The sequence below is a fragment of the Tachyglossus aculeatus genome, chromosome 22 (assembly GCF_015852505.1).
Source record: "Tachyglossus aculeatus isolate mTacAcu1 chromosome 22, mTacAcu1.pri, whole genome shotgun sequence".
NCBI lineage: Eukaryota > Metazoa > Chordata > Mammalia > Monotremata > Tachyglossidae > Tachyglossus > Tachyglossus aculeatus.
In genome coordinates this window covers 54,419,636-54,442,996 of record NC_052087.1, presented here as the reverse complement: position 1 = coordinate 54,442,996, position 23,361 = coordinate 54,419,636, and the positions used below count along the sequence as shown (strand labels likewise).

The window sequence follows — 23,361 nt, the reverse complement described above, 5'->3', positions numbered from 1 at the left end:
GTCATGGGTTTGAATCCTGACTCTGCCACATCAATCAATCAATCAATCGTATTTATTGAGCGCTTACTATGTGCAGAGCGCTGTACTAAGCGCTTGGTAAGTACAGATTGGCCACATATAGAGACAGTCCCTACCCAACAGTGGGCTCACAGTCTAGAAGGGGGAGACAGAGAACAAAACCAAACCTACTAACAAAATAAAATAAATAGAATAGATATGTACAAGTAAAATAAATAAATAGAGTAATAAATATGTATAAACATATATACATATATACAGGTGCTGTGGGGAAGGGAAGGAGGTAAGATGGTAGGAGGTAGGAAGGTAGGATGGTAGGAAGGAGGTAGATTATTATAATAATAATAATAATGATAGCATTTATTAAGCGCTTACAGTGTGCAAAGCACTGTTCTAAGCGCTGGGAGGTTACAAGGTGATCAGGTTGTCCCACGGTGGCTCACAGTCTTCATCCCCATTTGACAGATGAGGGAACTGAGGCCCAGAGAAGTGACTTGCCCAAAGTCACCCAGCTGGCAATTGGCCAGATATCAGCAGCGTGGCTCAGTGGAAAGAGCACGGGCTTTGGAGTGAGAGGTCATGGGTTCGAATACCGACTCTGCCACATCAATCAATCAATCAATCAATTGTATTTATTGAGCGCTTAGTATGTACAGAGCACTGTACGAAGCGCTTGGGAAGTACAGATTGGCCACATATAGAGACAGTCCCTACCCAACAGTGGGCTCACAGTCTAAAAGGGGGAGACAGAGAACAAAACCAAACCTACTAACAAAATAAAATAAATAGAATAGATATGTACAAGCAAAATAAATAAATAAATAGAGTAATAAATAGGTACAAACATATATACATAAATACAGGTGCTGTGGGGAAGGGAAGGAGGTAAGATGGTAGGAGGTAGGAAGGTAGGATGGTAGGAAGGAGGTAAGATTATTATTATAATAATAATAATGATAGCATTTATTAAGCGCTTACTCTGTGCCAAGCACTGTTCTAAGCACTGGGGAGGTTACAAGGTGATCAGGTTGTCCCCCGGGGGGGCTCACAGTCTTCATCCCCATTTGACAGATGAGGGAACTGAGGCCCAAAGAAGTGAAGTGACTTGCCCCAAGTCACCCAGCTGGCAATTGGCCAGATATCAGCAGCGTGGCTCAGTGGAAAGAGCCCGGGCTTTGGAGTGAGAGGTCATGGGTTCGATTCCCGACTCTGCCACTTATCTGCTGCGTGACCTTGGGTAAGTCACTTAACTTCTCTGAGCCTCAGCTACCTCATCTGTAAAATGGGGATTGACTGTGAGCCCCACGTGGGACAACCTCATCACACTGGATTCCCCCCAGCGCTTAGAACAGTGCTTTGCACATAGTAAGTGCTTAACAAATGTTATAAGCGCTTAGTACAGTGCTCTGCACACAGTAAGCGCTCAATAAATACGATTGATGATAATTGGCAGAGCCGGGCACAGGCCAAGGCTGCCCAGGGCATTGTAGCTGCCACCCCCCTCCCACCTGCCTGAATCATTCCTGTTGCCTCAGGGGATGGTAGATAATAATCATCATTATCATCATCATCAATCGTATTTATTGAGCGCTTACTATGTGCAGAGCACTGGACTAAGCGCTTGGGAAGTACAAATTGGCAACATATAGAGACAGTCCCTACCCAACAGTGGGCTCACATTCTTAAAGGGGGAGACAGAGAACAAAACCAAACATACTAACAAAATAACATAAAATAAATTAATCATAATAATGGCTTTTGTTAAGCGCTTACTCTGTGCCAAGCACTGTTCTAAGCGCTGGGGAGGATACAAGGTGATCAGGTTGTCCCACGTGGGGCTCCCAGTCTTCATCCCCATTTTACAGATGGGGTCACTGAGGCCCGGAGAAGTGACGTGACTTGCCCAAGGTCACACAGCTGGCAAGGGGCAGAGCCGGGATTAGAACCGTTGACCTCTGACTCCCAAGCCCGGGCTCTTTCCACTGAGCCGCACTGCTTCTCTTGAAAGGGAGTTGCCCCATTATGCAGGTGGGTAAACTGAGGTCGGGAAGAGGTGGGCCTGCCAGATAGACGAGAGTCCGCCATGCTGGGCCCGAAAGCTGGAGCTCTGGGACCCCAAGGACACCTGGGTTCCCGTCCACCCCCTAAATGGCTCAAGCAGGTGGCAGACTGGCCCAGCGCGGCCCCCACCCATAGGCAAATATTGACACTTCCCAAGCGCTTAGTACAGTGCTCTGCACACAGTAAGTGCTCAACAAATACCATCACCATCATTATTATTATTAGGAACAGTGCTTCGCACATAGTAAGTGCTTCAAAAAACCACTATTATTCCAGTGCTTAGAACAGTGCTTTGTAGCCAACCTGTACTTCCCAAGCGCTTAGTCCAGTGCTCTGCACACAGTAAGCGCTCAATAAATACGATTGAATGAATGAATGAATGAATATGATTGATTGATTGATTGACACCCGTGATGCTCAAGGCTCTGATTGGCCAGCCCTGCCCAGCAAGGGGGTGCGGGGGGCCGCTCCAGGGGCCCATGGGGACCGGAGCAGAGAAATGGGGAAGGGTAGAGGCGACCCCCCCAGCCCCCAGCCTCGACCCTGGGCTCCCCGCCGTCGCTCACCTTCCCCTGCTGCTGGCCTAGGGTCTCCAGCTCCTGCTCCTTGCTGTGCAACACCCTCTGCAGAGCGGCGCTGCGATCCTGATGGGAAGCATCCTACAGAGAGGGCGAGGGGGTCGGCGGGGTGGTGGGGAGACTGGTCCGGCACGGCCACTGTCACCTCCTGGGTGGCAGCGTGGCCGGGATTCAGCCTTCCGGCCCACTGTTGGGTAGGGACTGTCTCTATATGTTGCCAACTTGTACTTCCTAAGCGCTTAGTCCAGTGCTCTGCACACAGTAAGCGCTCAATAAATACAATTGATTGGTGGTGGTGGGGTGGGGGGAGACTGGTCCGGCACGGCCACTGTCACTTCCTGGGTGGCAGCGTGGCCGGGATTCAGCCTTCCGGCCCACTGTTGGGTCGGGACTGTCTCTATATGTTGCCAACTTGTACTTCCCAAGCGCTTAGTACAGTGCTCTGCACACAGTAAGCGCTCAATAAATACAATTGATTGGGGGGGGGTGGGGAGACTGGTCCGGCACGGCCACTGTCACCTCCTGGGTGGCAGCGTGGCCGGGATTCAGCCTTCCGGCCCACTGTTGGGTAGGGACCGTCTCTATATGTTGCCAACTTGTACTTCCCAAGCGCTTAGTCCAGTGCTCTGCACACAGTAAGTGCTCAATAAATACGACATTGGGGTGGGTGGGGAGACTGGTCCGGCACGGCCACTGTCACCTCCTGGGTGGCAGCGTGGCCGGGATTCAGCCTTCCAGCCCACTGTTGGGTCGACACCGTCTCTATATGTTGCCAACTTGTACTTCCCAAGCGCTTAGTACAATGCTCTGCACACAGTAAGTGCTCAATAAATACGATTGATTGATTCCCCAAACAAATCCTCATTTCCCCTCCTCCCTTCTGCGTCGTCCTTGTCCTTGGATTTGCTCCTTCGATTCACCCCCCCAGCCCCAAAATCATCAATCATCATCATCAATCGTATTTACTGAGCGCTTACTATGTGCAGAGCACTGTACTAAGCGCTTGGGAAGTACAAATTGGCAACATATAGAGACAGTCCCTACCCAACAGTGGGCTCACAGTCTAAAAGGGGGAGACAGAGAACAAAACCAAACATGTGGGGACTATGTCCAACCCAACTCTCTAGTTGTAATACTACTACTACTAATGATGGCATTTATTAATAATAATAATAATGATGGCATTTATTAAGCGCTTACTATGTGCAAAGCACTGTTCTAAGCGCTGGGGAGATTACAAGGTGATCAGGTTGTCCCACGGGGGGCTCACAGGCTTCATCCCCATTTGACAGATGAGGTCACTGGGGCCCAAAGAAGTGAAGTGACTTGCCCAAAGTCACACAGCTGATAATGGGCAGAGTCAGGATTTGAACCCATGACCTCTGACTCCAAAGCCTGTGCTCTTTCCACTGAGCCATGCTGCTTCTCTAATTATAATAGTGTCTGTTAAATGCTTACTATGTGCCAGGCACTGTACTAAGCGTGGGGATGGGCACCGCTAATCAGCACTTAGAACAATGCCCGGCACATAGTAAGTGCTTAATACCATGATGATGATGATAATTATATTATGTATATATGTATATGTTTGTATGAATTTATTACTCTATTTTATTCGTGCATATTTATTCTATTTATTTTATTTTGTTAATATGCTTTGTTCTGTCTCCCCTTTCTAGACTGTGAGCCCACTGTTGGGTAGGGACCGTCTCTATGTGTTGCCAACTTGTACTTCCCAAGCGCTTAGTACGGTGTTCTGCACACAGTAAGCGCTCAATAAATATGAGTGAATGAATGAATTATTATTATTATTATGTCCAGATCCATCAGTTCATTATTATTATCATTATTATTATGGTACTTTTGATATTTACTATGGGCCAGGCACTGTTCTAAGCACTGGGGTAGATACAAATTAATCAGGTTGTACACAGTCCCTGTCCCACATGGGGCTCACCCTCAAACCCCATATTCCAGATGAGGTTACTGAGGCCCAGGGAAGTTAAGTGACTTGCCCAAGGTCACACAGTACACATGTGGCAGAGCCGGGATTAGAACCCAGGTCCTTCTAACTCCCAGGCCTGTGCTCTTTCCACTCGGCCGTGCTGGTCCTCATTTATTTTAATGTCTGTGTCCCTCTCAAGACTGCAAGCTCACTGTGGACAAGGAACATGTCTATCACCTGTATATATGTATATATGTTTGTCCTGTATATATGTATATATGTTTGTACATATTTGTTACTCTATTTATTTTACTTGTACATATCTATTCTATTTATTTTATTTTGTTAGTATGTTTGGTTTTGTTCTCTGTCTCCCCCTTTTAGACTGTGAGCCCACTGTTGGGTAGGGGTTGTCTCTATATGTTGCCAACTTGTACTTCCCAAGCGCTTAGTACAGTGCTCTGCACACAGTAAGCGCTCAATAAATATGATTGATGATGACTCTGTTATATTGAGCTCTCCTAAACATGGAGCTCAGCACACAGTAAGCACTCAATAAATACCACTGCTTAGCTGAATGATCAACAGAGGCACATTGGACTGATGTTTAGCGATGCGCTAACACCCTTGACTCTCCCCCGTCATCATCAGTGCTGTTTATTGAGCGCTTACTGTGTGCAGAGCACTGGACTGAGCGCTTGGGAGAATACAGTGCAACAGAGAGCTCACCTCCTCCAGGAGGCCTTCCCAGACTGAGCCCCCTTTTTCCTCTCTTTTTTTTTTTGTTAATGGCATTTATTAAGCGCTTACTATGTGTAAAGCACTGTTCTAAGCACTGGGGCGGTTACAAAGTGATCAGGTTGTCCCCACAGGGGGCTCACAGTCTTCATCCCCATTTTACAGATGAGGGAACTGAGGCACTGAGAAGTTAAGTGACTTGCCCAAAGTCACACAGCTGACGCTCGGCGGAGCCGAGATTTGAACCCATGACCTCCTCCCATCCCTCCCACCCTACCTCTTTCTCCTCCCCACAGCACCTGTATATATGTTTGTACAGATTTATTACTCTATTTATTTGACTTGCACATATTTACTATTTATCTATTTTGTTAATGATGTGCATCTAGCTTTATTTCGATTTATTCTGATGACCTGACACCTGTCCAGGTCTTTCGTTTTGTTATCTGTCTCCCCCTTCTAGACTGTGAGCCCGCTGTTCGGTAGGGACTGTCTCTAGATGTGGCCAACTTGGACTTCCCAAGCGCTTAGTCCAGTGCTCTGCACCCAGTAAGCGCTCAATAAATACGATTGAATGAATGAATAAATGAATGGAGTTGGCAGGCCCGTTCCTTCCCGTTCTTTCCTTCTTTCCTTCTCGTTCTCGCCTGTCCCGCCATCGACCCCCGGGCCACATCCTCCCCCGGACCTGGAATGCCCCCAATCCCTCTGCCCATCCGCCAAGCTAGCTCTCTTCCTCCCTTCAAGGCCCTACTGAGAGCTCACCTCTTCCAGGAGACCTTCCCAGACTGAGCCCCTTCCTTCCTCTCCCCCTCATCCCCCCTCCATCCCCCTCCACCTTACCTCCTTCCCTTCCCCACAGCACCTGTATATATGTTTGTACATATTTATTACTCTATTTATTTATTTATTTATTTTACTTGTACATGTGTATTCTATTTCTTTTATTTTGTTAGTATGTTTGGTTTTGTTCTCTGTCTCCCCCTCTTAGACTGTGAGCCCACTGTTGGGTAGGGACCGTCTCTATATGTTGCCAACTTGTACTTCCCAAGCGCTTAGTACAGTGCTCTGCACACAGTAAGCGCTCAATAAATACAATTGATTGATTGATTGATTCCCTCCACACAGTTTAGAGATGAGCTTACAGTCTTGAGACGAGCTTATAGTCTAGAGACAAGCTTACAGTCTCCATCTCTGACTCTCCCCGCAGTGTCCCGGCACAGACCACCCGACATCCCCTGACTCTTCCCTCTCTATCCCTGGCACCGAACAAACTCCATGAGGAGTGGGATTGGAGCGGGGCTGGAGCCAGCAGAGGGATAAGGAAGAGATAGGAGACTTTCAGACTTTTAGTCTTTTAGACTGTGAGCCCACTGTTGGGTAGGGACTGTCTCTATATGTTGCCAACTTGTACTTCCCAAGCGCTTAGTACAGTGCTCTGCCCACAGTAAGCGCTCAATAAATACAATTGATTGATAGGAGAGAGGACCCCTTGATCTTCCCTTGGCCCCATGACCCCCTCTCATTATCGCTCCATCTATCTCCTACCATTCCTCCACAAACTCCTTGATAATAATAATAATGATGGCTTTTGTTAAGTGCTTACTCTGTGCAAAGCACTGCTCTAAGCGCTGGGGGGATACAAGGCGATCAGGTTGTCCCATGTGGGGCCCCCGGTCTTAATCCCCATTTTGCAGATGAGGGAACTGAGGCCCAGAGAAGTGAAATAATAATGGCATTTGTTAAGCTCCTACTATGTGCAAAGCACTGTTCTAAGCACTGGGGGAATACAAGGTGATCAGGCTGTCCCACGTGGGGTTCACCATCTTAACCCCATTTTACAGATGAGGTAACTGAGGCTTAAGTGAGTTGCCCAAGGTCACCCAGCTGACAAGTGGTGGAGCGGGGATTTGAACCCATGACCTCTGACTCCAAAGCCCGGGCTCTTTCCATTGAGCCATGCTGCTTCTCTGGATGATGATGATGATGATGATGATGATGGTATTTGTTAAGTGCTTACTATGTGCCAAGCCCTGTTCTAAGCTCAACCCAGCTGGCACAGCAGCGTGGCTCAGTGGAAAGAGCCCGGGCTTGGGAGTCAGAAGGCATGGGTTCGAATCCCGGATCTGCCTCATGTCTGCTGTGTGACCTTGGGCAACTCACTTAAGCCTCAGTTACCTCATCTGTAAAATGGGGATTAAGATGGTGAGCCCCACGTGGGACAGCCTGATCACCTTGTATTCCCCCAGTGCTTAGAACAGTGCTTTGCACGTAGTAGGAGCTTAACAAATGCCATTATTATTACCCAGCACTTAGAACCGTGCTTTACACATAGTAAGTGCTTAATAAATCATCATCATCATCATCAATCGTATTTATTGAGCACTTACTATGTGCAGAGCACTGTACTAAGCACTTGGGAAGTACAAATTGGTAACATATAGAGACAGTCCCTACCCAACAGTGGGCTCACAGTCTAGAAGGGGGAGACAGAGAACAAAACCAAACATACTAATAAAATAAAATAAATAGAATAGATATGTACAAGTAAGATAAATAGAGTAATAAATATGTACAAACATATATACATATATACAGGTGCTGTGGGGAAGGGAAGGAGGTAAGATGGGGGGGATGGAGAGGGGGATGAGGGGGAGAGGAAGGAAGGGGCTCACTCTGGGAAGGCCTCCTGGAGGAGGTGAGCTCTCAGTAGGGCCTTGAAGGGAGGAAGAGAGCGAGCTTGGTGGATGGGCAGAGGGATTGGGGGCATTCCGGGCCCGGGGGATGACGTGGGCCGGGGGTCGATGGCGGGACAGGCGAGAACGAGGTACGGTGAAGAGATTAGCAGCAGAGGAGCGGAGGGTGCGGGCTGGGCTGGACAAGGACAGAAGGGACGGGAGGGAGGAGGGGGCGAGGTGATGGTTGGACAGCCTTGAAGCCCAGGGTGAGGAGTTTCTGCCTGATGCGCAGATTGATTGGTAGCCACTGGAGATTTTTGAGGAGGGGAGTAATATGCCCAGAGCGTTTCTGGACAAAGATAATCCGGGCAGCAGCATGAAGTATGGATTGAAGTGGAGAGAGACACGAGGATGGGAGATCAGAGAGAAGGCTGATGCAGTAGTCCAGACGGGCTAGGATGAGAGCTTGAACGAGCAGGGTAGCGGTGTGGATGGAGAGGAAAGGGCGCATCTTGGCAATATTGCGGAGCTGAGACCGACAGGTTTTGGTGACGACTTGGATGTGAGGGGTGAACGAGAGAGCGGAGTCGAGGATGACACCAAGGTTGCGGGCTTGTGAGACGGGAAGGATGGTAGTGCCGTCAACAGAGATGGGAAAGTCAGGGAGAGGACAAGGTTTGGGAGGGAAGACAAGGAGTTCAGTCTTTGACATGTTGTTGATAAATGTTATCATTATTATTATTATTAATAATAATTCCAACCTTATTAAGATGGTGAACCCCACGTGGGACAGCCTGATCACCTTGTATTCCCCCAGTGCTTAGAACAGTGCTTTGCACATAGTAGGAGCTTAACAAATGCCATTATTATTACCCAGCACTTAGAACCGTGCTTTACACATAGTAAGTGCCTAATAAATGTTATTATTACTATTATTAGTAATAATAATAATAATGGCAACCTTCTCTCTGTACTTTGACCTCGCCTATCTCACCGCCGACCTCTCGCCCACATCCTGCCTCTGGCCTCGAACTCCCTCCCTCTCATCCAACAGTTACTCTCCCCCTCTTCAAAGCCTTATTATTTATATTACATTTATTTATACATTATTATGTAATATAAATAAATCCCATTTCCTCCAAGACGACTTCCCTGACTCATCTCTCACATCCCCTACTCCCTCTCCACTGGGATCCATTGTACTGTCCTCTCCCAAGCGCCTAGTACAGTGCTCTTGCAGTCAATCGTATTTATCGAGCACTTACTGTGTACAGAGCACTGTACTAAGCGCTTGGGAGTGGACAGTATAACAGATAGCTCCCGGCCCACAGAGAGCTTACAGTCTAGATGGGGAGACAGATGTGAATATTCTATTTATTTTATTTTGTTAATATGTTTGATTTTGTTCTCTGTCTCCCCCTTCTAGACTGTGAGCCCGCTGTTGGGTAGGGACTGTCTCTATATGTTGCCAACTTGGACTTCCCAAGCGCTTAGTACAGTGCTCTGCACACAGTAAGCGCTCAATAAATGCGATTGAGTGAATGAATGAATGAATGAATGAATGTGAATAGAAATAAATAAATGATGGGTCTGGACCTAAGCGGTGTGGGGTGGGAAGGGGATTGAAGAAAGGGAGCGAGTCAGGGTGACGCAGAAGGGAGTGGGAGATGAGGAAAGCGGGGCTTCATCAGGGAAGGCTTCTTGGAGGAGGTGGGCCTTCAATAAGTCTTTGAAGTAGGGGAGAGTCATTGTCTGTGGCTATTTATTCATTCATTCAGCCGTATTTCTTGAGCGCTTACTGTGTGCAGAGCACTGTCCTAAACGCTTTGGAGAATACACTGCAACAACACTTGGAAAAACAGCATGGCGTTGATGATGATGATGATGATGATGGCATTTGTTAAGCGCTTACTATGTGCAAAGCACTGTTCTAAGCGCTGGGGGGGATAAAATGTGATCACGTTGTCCCACGTGGGCTCACAGTCTTAATCCCCATTTTTACAGATGAGGGAACTGAGGCTCAGAGAAGTTAAGTGACTTGCCCAAGGTCACACAGCAGACTTGTGGTGGAGCCGGGATTCGAACCCATGACCTCTGACTCCAAAGCCCGTACTCTTTCCACTGAGCCATGCTGCTTCTCTGTAGAGCGCCAGCCTGGGAGTCGGGAGGTCATGGGTTCTAATCCCAGCTCGGCCACTTGTCTGCTGTGTGACCCTAGGCAAGTCACTTCACTTCTCTGTGCCTCAGGGACCTCATCTGGAAAATGGGGATTAATAATAATAATAATAATGATGAGGGCATTTATTAAGCGCTTACTATGTGCAGAGCACTGTTCTAAGGGCTGGGGAGGTTACAAGGTGATCAGGTGTCCCACGTGGGGCTCACAGTCTTAATCCCCATTTTACAGATGAGGTAACTGAGGCCCAGAGAAGGTAAGTGACTTGCCCAAAGTCACACAGCTGACAGTTGGCAGAGCCGAGATATGAACCCATGACCTCTGACTCCAAAACCCGGGCTCTTTTCCACTGAGCCACGGGATTGAGGCGGTGAGCCCTATGTTCATTCATTCAATCGTCTTTATTGAGCACTTACTGTGTGCAGAGCACTGTACTAAGCGCTTGGGAAGTCCAAGTTGGCAACATATAGAGATGGTCCCTACCCAACAGCGGGCTCACAGTCTAGAAGGGGGAGACGGAAAAGAAAACAAAACGTATTAACAAAATAAAATAGAATAAATATGTACAAATAAAATAAATAAATAGAGTAATAAATACGTATGTGGGGCCGGGACTGTGTCTAGCCAGATTTGCTTGTATCCACCCCAGCGCTTAGTACAGTGCCCAGCACACAGTAAAAAGCGTGGCTCAATGGAAAGACCCCGGGCTTGGGAGTCAGAGGTCAGGGGTTCAAATCCTGGCTCTGCCACTTGTCAGCTGTGTGACTTTGGGCAAGTCACTTCACTTCCCTGGGCCTCAGTTCCCTCATCTGTAAAATGGGAATTAAGACTGTGAGCCCCACTTGGGACAACCTGATCACCTTGTATCATTATTATTATTATTATTATTATTATTATTATCCACCTCCGCCTCAGACAAAAACTCCTCCTCACCACTGGCAGTGCTCTGCACATAATAAGCGCTCAATAAATGTCATTATTATTATTTAAAGCCCTCCATCGCCTTGCCCCCTCCTACCTCCCCTCGCTGCTCTCCTCCTCCAACCCAGCTGGCACAGCAGCGTGGCTCAGTGGAAAGAGCCCGGGCTCGGGAGTCAGAGGGCATGGGTTCGAATCCCGCCTCTGCCACAAAACGCTTAACAGATACCTCAATTATTATTATACTCTGATTGCCCCCACGAACGTATGACTGTCGGTACTCGTTAAGCGCTTACTCTGCGGCATTCATTCATTCGGTCGTATTCATTGAGCGCTTACTGTGTATACTCATAATAATTATTATTATGCTCTGCACACAGTAAGTGCTCAATAAATACGATTGATCGTATTTATTGAGCGCTTACTGTGTGCAGAGCACTGTACTAAGCGCTTGGGAAGTACAAATTGGCAACATATAGAGACAGTCCCTACCCAACAGTGGGCTCACAGTCTAAAAGGCCCAGGGAAGTTAAGTGACTTGCCCAAGGTCACACAGTACACACGTGGCAGATGATCATCATCAATTGTATTTATTGAGCGCTATGTGCAGAGCACTGTACTAAGCGCTTGGGAAGTACAAATTGGCAACATATAGAGACAGTCCCTACCCAACAGTGGGCTCACTGTCTAAAAGATTGATTGATTGATGATGATTATAAACAGACACATTCCCTGCCCCCAGTGAGGTAGGAAGGACACACAGTGAGCGCTCAGTAAATACCCATGATGATTTTGGCTGTTGATAGTCACCGCACCCTCGGTCCCACAGCACTTAAGTACACATCCGTTATTTATTTTCCCGGGGGGGGTGGGACGGGATTGGGAGGGGCGTGGGATAGACAGGGAAGCTGGGCCTGGGGCGGGGAAGGGATGGGATGGGATGGGAAGGGAAAGGGACCGGACCTGGTTCTGGAAGCGGTCCCGCTCGGCCCGGATCTGCTGTTCCATCTCCTCGTAGAGACACTGCACCTCCCGCTCGTGGTCGCTCTCCCGTCTGCCGGACCCCGAGATGAAAGCGCTTAGCACAGTGCTTGGCACATAGCAAGCGCTTAACCAATGCCATCATTATTATTATTACTACAAAGACCGCGAGCCCCATGTGGGACAGGGGCTAACCCCAGCGCTTACTACAGTGCCTGCCGCACTGTCTTCTAGCCTGTGAGCCCACTGTCGGGTAGGGACCATCGCTAGATGTTGCCAACTTGGACTTCATCATCATCATCATCAATCGTATTTATTGAGCGCTTACTGTGTGCAGAGCACTGGACTAAACGCTTGGGAAGTACAAATTGGCAACATCTAGAGACAGTCCCTACCCAACAGTGGGCTCACAGTCTAAAAGGGGGAGACAGAGAACAAAACCAAACATACTAACAAAATAAAATAAATAGAATAGATATGTACAGGTAAAATAAATAAACAAATAAATAGGGTAATAAATATGTACAAACATATATACATATATACAGGAAGCATATATATATATATACTTCCCAAGCACTTAGAACAGTGCTCTGCACACAGTAAGCGCTCAATAAATACGACTGAATGAATGAATGCCGCAGAGTAAGCGCTTAACGAGTACCATCAGTCTTACGTTCATGGGGGCAATCAGGGGAAAATAAATAATAATAAAATAATGATGGCATTTGTTAAGACTTTTAGACTGTGAGCCCACTGTGGGGTAGGGACTGTCTCTATATGTTGCCAACTTGGACTTCCCAAGCGCTTAGTACAGTGCTCTGCACACAGTAAGCGCTCAATAAATACGATTGATTGATTGATGATTAAGCACTTACTAGGTGCAAAGCACTGTTCTAAGCACTGGGGGGGATACAAAGTGATCAGGTTGCGAGGGGCTCGCAGTCTTAATCCCCATTTTAGAGATGAGGGAACTGAGGCCCAGAGAAGTGAAGTGACTTGCCCAAAGCCACACAGCTAAGTGGCAGAGGCGGGATTAGAACCCATGACTCCCAAGCCCGTGCTCTTTCCACTGAGGCACACTGAGGAAGGGGGGTGGGACATACTCTGAGGCCCTCTGCCTGGTTCCCCCCATGGTTTTGTCCCGTGGTATTTTCTGCAGCCTCAGTTCTTTCATCTGTAAAATGGGGATTAATAATAATAACGATGATAATAATACTAATGGTATTTCTTAAGCACTTACTATGTGCCAGGCACTGTACTAGCAGCAGCATGGCTTAGTGGCAAGAGCCCGGGCTCGGGAGTCAGAGGTCGTGGGTTCTAATCCCGGCTCCACCACTTATCGGTTGTGTGACTTTGGGCAAGCCACTTAACTTCCCTGTGCCTCAGGTCCCTCATCTGTAAAATGGGGATTAAGATTGTGAGCCCCACGTGGGACAACCTGATTACCTCTTATCTACCCCAGTACTTAGAACAGTGCTTGGCACATAGTAAGCGCGTAGTACAGTGCTCTGCACACAGTAAGCGTTCAATAAATACGATTGAATGAACAAATACCATCATGTCTGCTGTGTGACCTTGGGCAAGTCACTTCACTTCTCTGAGCCTCAGTTACCTCATCTGTAAAATGGGGATTAAGACTGTGAACCCCACATGGGACAACCTGATCACTTTGTAACCCCCCCAGCTCTTAGAACAGTGCTTTGCACATAGTAAGCGCTTAACAAATGCCAACATAATAATAATAATAATAATTATTATTATTATTATTACTAAGCAGTGGGGTGGGTACAAGCAAATCAGGTTGGACCCAGTCAATGAACCTGAGACTGTAAACTCATTGTAGGCAGGGAATGTGACTGTTTATTGTTGTCTTGTCCTCTCCCAAGTGCGTAGTACAGTGCTCTGCACATAGTAAGCGATTAATAAATACAACTAAATGAATGAATGAATGAATCAACCATGTGGGGCTCACCGTCTTAATCTTTAGAGAAGCAGCGTGGCTCAGTGGAAAGAGCCCGGGCTTGGGAGTCAGAGGTCATGGGTTCTAATCCCGGCTCGGCCACTTGTCAGCTGGGTGACTTTGGGCAAGTCACTTCACTTCCCTGGGCCTCAGTTCCCTCATCTGGAAAATGGGGATGAAGACTGTGAGCCCCACGTGGGACAACCTCATAAGGACCTTATAACCCCCGCCGTGCTTAAAACAGTGCTCGACACATAGTGAGCGCTTAATACTATCATTATTTTTTAAATCCCCATTTGACAGATGAGGGAACTGAGGCCCAAAGAAGTGAAGTGCCTTGCCCAAGGTCACAACAGCAGACAGGTCCAAATCCTTTTTTTTTTTTTTTTTAAATAATGATATTTGTTAAGCCCTTACTATGAGTCAGACACTGGGGCGGATACAAGCTAATTAGGTTGGACACAGTCCATGTCCCATGTGGGGCTCACAGTCTCCAACCCCATTTTGCAGATGAGGGAACTGAGGCCCAGAGAAGTGAAGTGACTTGCCCAAGGTCGCCCCTCAGACAGAGAAGCATGCTCAGTGGAAAGAGCATGGGCTTGGGAGTCAGAGGTCATGGGTTCAAATCCTGACTCCACCACTTATCAGCTGTGTGACCTTGGGCAAGCCACTTAACTTCTCTGTGCCTCAGTTCCCTCATCTGTAAAATGGGGATTAAGACTGTGAGCCCCACGTGGGACAACCTGATCACTTTGTATCCCCCCCCCAGCGCTTAGAACAGTGCTTTGCACATAGTAAGCGCTTAACAAATGCCAACATTATAATAATAATAATAATTATTATTATTATTATTACTAAGCAGTGGGGTGGGTACAAGCAAGTCAGGTTGGACCCAGTCAATGAACCTGAGACTGTAAACTCATTGTAGGCAGGGAATGTGACTGTTTATTGTTGTCTTGTCCTCTCCCAAGTGTGTAGTACAGTGCTCTGCACATAGTAAGCGATTAATAAATAAAACTAAATGAATGAATGAATGGATCAACCATGTGGGGCTCACCGTCTTAATCTTTAGAGAAGCAGCGTGGCTCAGTGGAAAGAGCCCGGGCTTGGGAGTCAGAGGTCATGGGTTCTAATCCCGGCTCGGCCACTTGTCAGCTGGGTGACTTTGGGCAAGTCACTTCACTTCCCTGGGCCTCAGTTCCCTCATCTGGAAAATGGGGATGAAGACTGTGAGCCCCACGTGGGACAACCTCATAAGGACCTTATAACCCCCGCCGTGCTTAAAACAGTGCTCGACACATAGTGAGCGCTTAATACTATCATTATTTTTTAAATCCCCATTTTACAGATGAGGGAACTGAGGCCCAAAGAAGTGAAGTGCCTTGCCCAAGGTCACAACAGCAGACAGGTCCAAGTGCTTTTTTTTTTTTTTTAAATAATGATATTTGTTAAGCCCTTACTATGAGTCAGACACTGGGGCGGATACAAGCTAATTAGGTTGGACACAGTCCATGTCCCATGTGGGGCTCACCGTCTCCAACCCCATTTTGCAGATGAGGGAACTGAGGCCCAGAGAAGTGAAGTGACTTGCCCAAGGTCGCCCTTCAGACAGAGAAGCATGCTCAGTGGAAAGAGCATGGGCTTGGGAGTCAGAGGTCATGGGTTCAAATCCTGACTCCACCACTTATCAGCTGTGTGACCTTGGGCAAGCCACTTAACTTCTCTGTGCCTCAGTTCCCTCATCTGTAAAATGGGGATTAAGACTGTGAGCCCCACATGGGACAACCTGTTCACCTTGTATCCCCCCAGCACTTAACAAATACCATCATTACTACTATTATCATTATTAAGTGGCGGAGACGGGATTAGAACCCAGGTCCTTCTGATTGCCAGGCTCGGGCTCTATCCATCAGGCCACGCTGCTTCCGCCTGACTCCTTTTAGCTGATTTAGTTGTGGGAAGGGAATGTGTCTGTTTATTGCTCTATTGTACTCTCCCAAGCGCTTAGCACACAGTAAGCACTCAATAAATAAATATGATTTAAAATTCTGTGGCTCTTTCAGCATCCCCCAGGGTGAAGCTATCCCCCTTTCACGGCCAGGGGTGGGGGAATCCCTCCCGAAGCCCCCGCCTTGACCTCTGCCCTCCCCAGGCCTGGCCAGTGCCCCCGCCCGCCGGGGGCTGCCCTTCTACACCGTGAGCCCGCTGTCGGGTAGGGACCGTCTCTATATGTTGCCCACTTGGACTTCCCAAGCTCTTAGTACAGTGCTCTGCACACAGTAAGCGCTCAATAAATACGATTGATTGAATGAATGAATGAATGACCTCCTGAGAGCCTGCTCCATGGAGTCCCTGTCGTGGCTCAGCTCCCGCAGGTGGGCCGACACGAAGAGCAGAACCTCCTCGAAGCGGGCCAGCAGTTCCGGCTTCTCCCTCCGCAGCCGCATCCACAGGGATCGGACTTCCTGCTGCCTGGGCACGGGGGGCACCGGATGAGGGCACAGGCCGGAGACCGCGGCGGCCGCCCATCCGGTCAGCGGGGCGGAAGGTCTCCCGGCTCCGAAAGCCCGCAGCCCGCCTCACCCACCCTGAAGTCAGGCCCCCCCGGGGCCGCCGCCGTCCCCATCCTGGCGTTCCCGATGCCAACCAGGTGGAGGGAGAGTCGGGGTCATGACCCCTCCATCCCCCCCGAGCCCCAGCCCTGAGATAGTTCTGGTCCCCCTTCCCACTGGGGGTCCGGGGCCCAGGGAGGAATTTGGGGTCACATTCCAGGGGGATGGCATGGGAGGTGGGGAGGGGGGAATGTCAATGGATGGATGGGTATGGGTGGGGGTGATTTGACCCTCAGGCCCTGGCCATTCCCCCACCGCCACAAACCAAAGCCTGGCCAAAATCATGGCTCACCTGGCTGCCCATCTGCCCATTCTCCTGCCCGCCCCCAGCCTGAATCCAGCGACCGGGCGGGCGGCGGTGGGTACAGTCACAGCCAGGGACACACAGGGCAGCACAGAGACCCAAAGACAAGCTCAGAGACACACACCGCAGCACAGAGACCCGGAGGGAGGCTCAAAGACGCACGCGGCCGCCCAGAGACATGCCCAGGAGGCCAGAGATACACAAGGCAAACCAAAGACATTCCCAGAAAGCCGGAGACACGCCCGGAAGGCCAGAAATGGGCACCTAAGTCCATAGATAAACCCGGAAGGTCAGAGATGTGCACATTAACCCAGAGATAAGCTCAGAAGGCTAGAGATACGCACAGCAACCCAGAGACAGGCCTGGAAAGCCAGAGATTCGCACAATCCCCCCACCCAGATGATGATGATGGTATTTGTAAAGCGCTTATTATGGGTCAAGCACTGTTCTAAACGCTGGGGGAGATACAAGTTAATCAGGCGGAGACATGCCTGGAAGGCCAGAGGTGCTCGCAGAAGCCCAGAGATATGCCTGGAAGGCCAGAGACATGCACAGAGACCCAAGGGCAGGCCCAGAGATATGCCCAAAGGCCCAGAGTGGGCTTCTCCTAGCCTCCCACCCCTCGCCCTCCTTCCCCAGACCACAGGGAGGTGGGGGGTGAGGGGGAATGAGTCAAATTATCATGCAACTACTCAGCGTTCATCACAATACTTGACATACAACAAGCCCTCAATAAATACTATTATTATATCATCATCGTTATGATTATTGTTGTGAGGAGAGGAGAGGTGTCCAGTCCAATAATAATAATAATAACAGTAATGATGGCATTTTTTAAGCACTTACTGTGCGCAAAGCACTGTTCTAAGGGCTGGGGAGGTTACAAGGTGATCAGGTTGTCCCACGGGGGGCTCACAGTCTTCATCCCCGTTTTACAGATGAGGTCACTGAGGCACAGAGAAGTGAAGTGACTTGCCCAAAGTCACACAGCTGACGATTGGCGGAGCCGGGATTTGAACCCATGACCTCTGACTCCGAAGCCCGGGCTCTTTCCACTGAGCCACGCTGCTTCCCAATCTGATTATCATGTTAACTGCTTCCAGCATTTAGGAAAGTGCTTGGCACGTAGTAAGCATTTCTTGAATGCCATTATTATTATTGTTCTTATTTATTATTACCGTTATTAGTGCTGTTATTATTAGGAGGGAGGAGCTGTTGGAGATGTCATTCCCAACCGTAACTTACTTTTCCAACACCCCGGTGGCCCCAAGCTGTTCCATCGTAGCGGAGAACCGCTTCCTCTCCTTCTTCTCTTCTTCCTCCTCCTCTTCCTCCTCCTCCTCCTGCTCCAGCTCCTCTGACCAGCCGGACTCAAAGGTCTCCTCCTCTCCCTGCCGCAGTTGGGGGCTCCCCGAGGCCCCCTGGGACAGCTCCATCCCCACAAATTTCCCTGGAAGGCCGGAAGGGGAGGAAAGGTGAGTGGGAGAGGCAGAGACATGGAGAGAGACAGAGATAGGAGAAGCAGCGTGGCTCAGTGGAAAGAGCACGGGTTTTGGAGTCAGAGGTCATGGGTTCAAATCCCGGCTCTGCCAGTTGTCAGCTGTGTGACTTTGGGCAAGTCACTTCACTTCTCTGTGCCTCAGTTACCTCATCTGTAAAATGGGATTAAGATTGTGAGCCCCCCCGTGGGACAACCTGATCACCTTGTAACCTCCCCAGTGCTTAGAACAGTGCTTTGCACATAGTAAGCGCTTAATAAATACCATTATTATTATTAATTAGATAGAGAAAGACAAGAGAGAGGTAGAGGTGGAGGCAGTTGGAGATAGAGGCAGCAGAGGCAAGGACAGACAGAGATGGAGACAGAGAGAGAGACAGAGGCAGAGATATGGAGTGAGTGGCAAACACAGAGATAGAGAGGTGGAGATGGAGACAAAAACAGGGGTAGAGGCAGAGACAGACAGTGGTAGAGAGATAGGGAAAGACAGAAAGCGACAGACAGGGAGAGAGACAGAAGTAGAGGGAGACAGAGAGAGAGAGGCAGACAGAGAGATGGGGCAGAGAGAAATAGAGGCAGAAAGAGAGAGATAGAGGCAGAAAGAGAGAGATAGAGGCAGACAGAGAGATAGAGGCTGACAGAGGCAGAGAGACAGAGGCAGACAGAGAGTCAGGGGCAGAGAGAAATAGAGGCAGAAAGAGGGAGATAGAGGCAGACAGAGAAATAGAGGCCAAAAGAGACAGAGGCAGAGAGACAAAGACAGAGAGACAGGGGCAGAGAGAAATAGAGGCAGAAAGGTAGAGGCAGACAGAGAGATAGAGGCCGAAAGAGAAAGAGGCAGAGAGACAGAGGGAGACAGAGATAAAGGCAGACAGAGTGATAAAGGCAGAAAGAAAGAGAGGCAGACAGAGAGACAGAGGCCGAGAGACAGAGGCAGACAGAGAGAAAGGCAGACAGACAGAGCCAGACAGACAAATAGAGAAAGAAAGAGATAGAGGCAGACAGAGAGAGGTAAAGGCAGAAAGAGAGACAGAGGCAGAGAGATAAAAGCAGACAGAGAAATAGAGGAAGAAAGAGATAGAGTTAGACAGAGAGACAGAGGCAGACCGAGAGAGATAAGGGCAGACAGCGAGACAGAGGCAGAGAGAGATAGAGGCAGGCAGAGAGGTAGAGAAGACCAAGAGAGACAGAGAAAAATCAAGAGAGACAGAGACAGAGAGTCAAGTTCACCAGGGCCTGGACCGCAGGGGGCTGAAGGAGGTGGTCTTCAAGCATAGCCCTCCTCCCCAGCCCTGCCCCCTCAAACCCCTTTCCCCAGCCCCAGCCCGCTCACCTTCTGCTGACAAAACTGGGGGGCGACTCTGTGTGTGTGTGTGTGTGTGTGTGGCAGTGGGGAGAGGGTCCCCCAAGGGTCTGGTTCAGCGGCAGGACCCCCAGAGTGTCTGCAGCCCCCACCCCCAACCCCCCCAAAGGCCTCCTCCCACTCTTCATCCTCCTCCGGGGGCCGGGGGGCGTCCGACTCTCCGTCCATCCGTTCGGCCGGCCGGCCGGCCCCTGGGGTACCGCCCCCGCATCCTCCCGGGACACACCGCCGCCTTCCTGTTTGCCGGCCACCACCCGCAGGCTGGGGACTGTCCCCTTTGGGCTCCTGGGGGACGGAATGGGGGGCCGGGGGGATGGGAGAGTGTGTCCGGAGTAGTTGCATGATCATTCGACTACCCTTCCTTCCCTTCCCATTCCTCCCGCCCCCCACCTCCTCGTGGTCTGGGGAAGGAAGGTGAGGGGTAAGGGGTGGGAGGCTAGGAGAAGCCCCAGACAGTCTGAATCTCTCTGTGAGTCACTCTGGGCCTTTGTACATGTCTCTGTGCATGTCTCGGGCTTTCCAGGCCTATCTCTGGGCTTCTGCGAGCACCTCTGGCCTTCCAGGCATGTATCCGCCTAACTTGTATCTACCCCAGCGCTTAGAACAGTGCTAGACATATAGTAAGCACTTTACAAATACTATCATCATCATCGTGTGTGTGTGTGTCCGGCTGTGAGGGCTCAGCCAGGGAGCGTCAGGGGCCTGGGGTCAGAGGTCGGGGGTCTCACCGAGGCCCAAGCCGAAGTCGTCGGGGGTGAGGTAGCCGAGGCCGGCACGGTCCAGGCTGTGGAAGACGGACTCCAGCTGGTCCGGGCTCAGAGGCAGTTCGCCCTGCAGCCTCTGGGCCCGGGGCACAGAGATGCACAGAGACACACACAGAGACAGAGAGACAGGGAGAGGGGACCATCAGGGGAAGAGGGAGGGGTGTGTGAATGTGGGATGCTCCAGGGGCGGAGCGGAGGTTGGTTTCCCGTCCCCCTGCCCCCCCGGAGCCCCCGCAATGTCCACCCACCTGCATGTCCAGTTTGGTGATGAAGCCCCTGGCCTCCTTGTCGCACAGCTGGAAGAGTTCCCGGGCCTTGGCCAGCATCTCTCCCGGGGGGGTTTGGGCTGGGTCCGGGGGAGCCCCGGCCTCCCCGGGGCCGTCCATGCCGGGGGGGGCCGCAGGGGCGTCCAGCTGCTTCTGGATGGGGGAGGGAGGGACAGTGGTCAGCCAGGGGCAGCCCGGGTCACGTTGCCTAGCAACCCAGCCTCCTGGTCCAGCCCCTGTCTGGCTGGACGCCGGGTGTGCGTGACCGTGTGAGAGTGTGTGACTGTCTGCTCATGTCTGTGTGTGTGTGTGTGTGTGTGTGTGTGTGTGTGACAGTGGGTGTGTTTGTGAGAGAGTGGGTGCGTGGGTGAAAGTAGGGCTGGAGGGGCGACTGGAGGTCAGCCCAGTCCGACCTCCACCCTGCCACCCGCGAGGCCTAACGGTATTCGTCAAGCGCTTACTACGTGGCAGGCGCTGGACTGAGCACTGGGGCGGATACGGGAAAATTGAGTTTGGCTACAGTCCCCGTCCCACGCGGGGCTCACACTCTCAATCCCCATTTTACAGATGAGGGAGCTGAGGCCCAGAGAAGCGAAGTGACTTGCCCAAGGTCACACAGCAGACAAGCGGCGGAGCCAGAATTAGAACCCGTGACTTTCCAACTGCCGGGCCATCCCACTTAGTTTGCGGAGCCGAGACAGGGGACCCACCCTCAGCCGCACTATATTTACGTACCTGTCTACAATTAGCGCTCAATAAATAACGATTGATTGTCTAATATATAGTCTATATATATATAGTCTAATATATAGTCTATATATATAGTCTAATATAGTCTAATATATAGTATAATATATAGTCTATAATAATATAGACTATAAATTTTAAATCTACATTCATGTTCTCTAGACTGTAAGCTTGTTGTGGACAGGGAATGAGTTTATTGTTGCACTGTAATAATAATAATAATAATGATGATGGCATTTATTAAGCGCTTACTATGTGTAAAGCACTGTTCTAAGCGCTGGGGAGGTTACAAGGTGATCAGGCTGTCCCACGGAGGGCTCACAGTCTTAATTCCCATTTTACCGATGAGGGAACTGAGGCACAGAGAAGTTAGGTGACTTGCCCAAAGTCACACAGCTGACAAGTGGCAGAACTGGGATTTGAACCCATGACCTCTGACTCCAAAGCCCATGCTCTTTCCACTAAGCCACGCTGCTTCTCTACTCTCTCAAGCACTTAATACAGTGCTCTGCACATGGTAAGCGTTCAATAAATACAATTGAATGAATGAATGAATGTCCATCTCCCCCACTAGACTGTAAGCTTCTTGCGGGCAGGGAGCAAATCTGCCAACTCTGTTATAATGTCCTCTCCCGAGCACATAATCCAGTGCTCAGCACATAGTAAGCGCTCAATAAATATGATTGATTGTCTGATATAGGCCATAAATTATTAATCTAGATTCATGTCCATCTTCCCCTCTAGACTGTAAGCTTCTTGTGGGCAGGGAGCATTTCTGCCAGCTCTGTTATATTGGACTTTCTCAAGTGCTTAGTCCAGTGTTTGGCACAGAGGAAGCGCTCAATAAATACAACTGGTTGTCTGATATAGACTATTAATTACTAATCTACATTCATGCCTGCTTTCCCCTCTAGAATGTGAACTTTCTGTGGGTTGGGAACGTGTCTGCCAACTCTGTTAGATTGGACTTTCCCAACGTTTAGTACAGTGCTCCAAGAGAGTTATATAGGTCCTAATCCCAGCTCCGCCACTTGTCTGCTGTGTGACCTTGGGCAATCCACTAAACTTCTCTGTGCCTCAGTTCCCTCATCGGTAAAATGGGGATTAAGAGTGTGAGCCCTATGTGGGACAAACTGATCACCTTGTTTGTAGACTGTGAGCCCGCTGTTGCGTAGGGACCGTCTCTATATGTTGTCAACTTGTACTTCCCAAGCGCTTAGTACAGTGCTCTGCACACAGTAAGTGCTCAATAAATATGATTGAATGAATGAATAATAATAATAATAATAATAATGGCATTTATTAAGTGCTTACTATGTGCAAAGTACTGTTCTAAGTGCTGGGGAGGTTACAAGGTGATCAGGTTGTCCCACGGGGGGCTCACAGTCTTAATCCCCATTTTACAGATGAGGTAACTGAGGCCCAGAGAAGTTAAGTGACTTGCCCAAAGTCACACAGCTGACAATTGGCAGAGCGGAGATTTGAACCCATGACCTCTGACTCCAAAGCCTGTGCTCTTTTCCACTGAGCCGCGCTGCTTCAGAATGAATACCCTAGTGCTTAGAACAGTGCTTGGCACATATTAAGCGCTTAAATACCATTATCATTATTATTATTATTATCATTATTTTGGTTTTGTTCTCTGTCTCCCCCTTCTAGACTGTGAGCCCGCTGTTGGGTAGGGACTGTCTCTATATGTTGCCGACTTGGACTTCCCAAGCACTTAGTACAGTGCTCTGCACACAGTAAGC

General features: G+C 49.5%; 1 protein-coding gene across 2 annotated transcripts in view; it reads right to left on the bottom strand.

Annotated features, from left to right (window-relative positions):
- CRACR2B (calcium release activated channel regulator 2B) overlaps positions 1-23,361 on the bottom strand; it is a 53,567-nt gene that overhangs the window by 15,935 nt on the left and 14,271 nt on the right. For both annotated transcript variants that reach the window (XM_038764298.1, XM_038764299.1), the window contains exons 2-7: positions 20,846-21,016; positions 20,562-20,673; positions 18,218-18,422; positions 16,382-16,528; positions 12,076-12,166; positions 2,646-2,738 (exon numbers count right to left, since the gene is read on the bottom strand). In XM_038764298.1, the coding sequence (XP_038620226.1) occupies positions 2,646-2,738; positions 12,076-12,166; positions 16,382-16,528; positions 18,218-18,422; positions 20,562-20,673; positions 20,846-20,983 (786 nt within the window). In that variant the 5' untranslated portion in view covers positions 20,984-21,016. The remainder of the gene's footprint in view (positions 1-2,645; positions 2,739-12,075; positions 12,167-16,381; positions 16,529-18,217; positions 18,423-20,561; positions 20,674-20,845; positions 21,017-23,361) is intronic.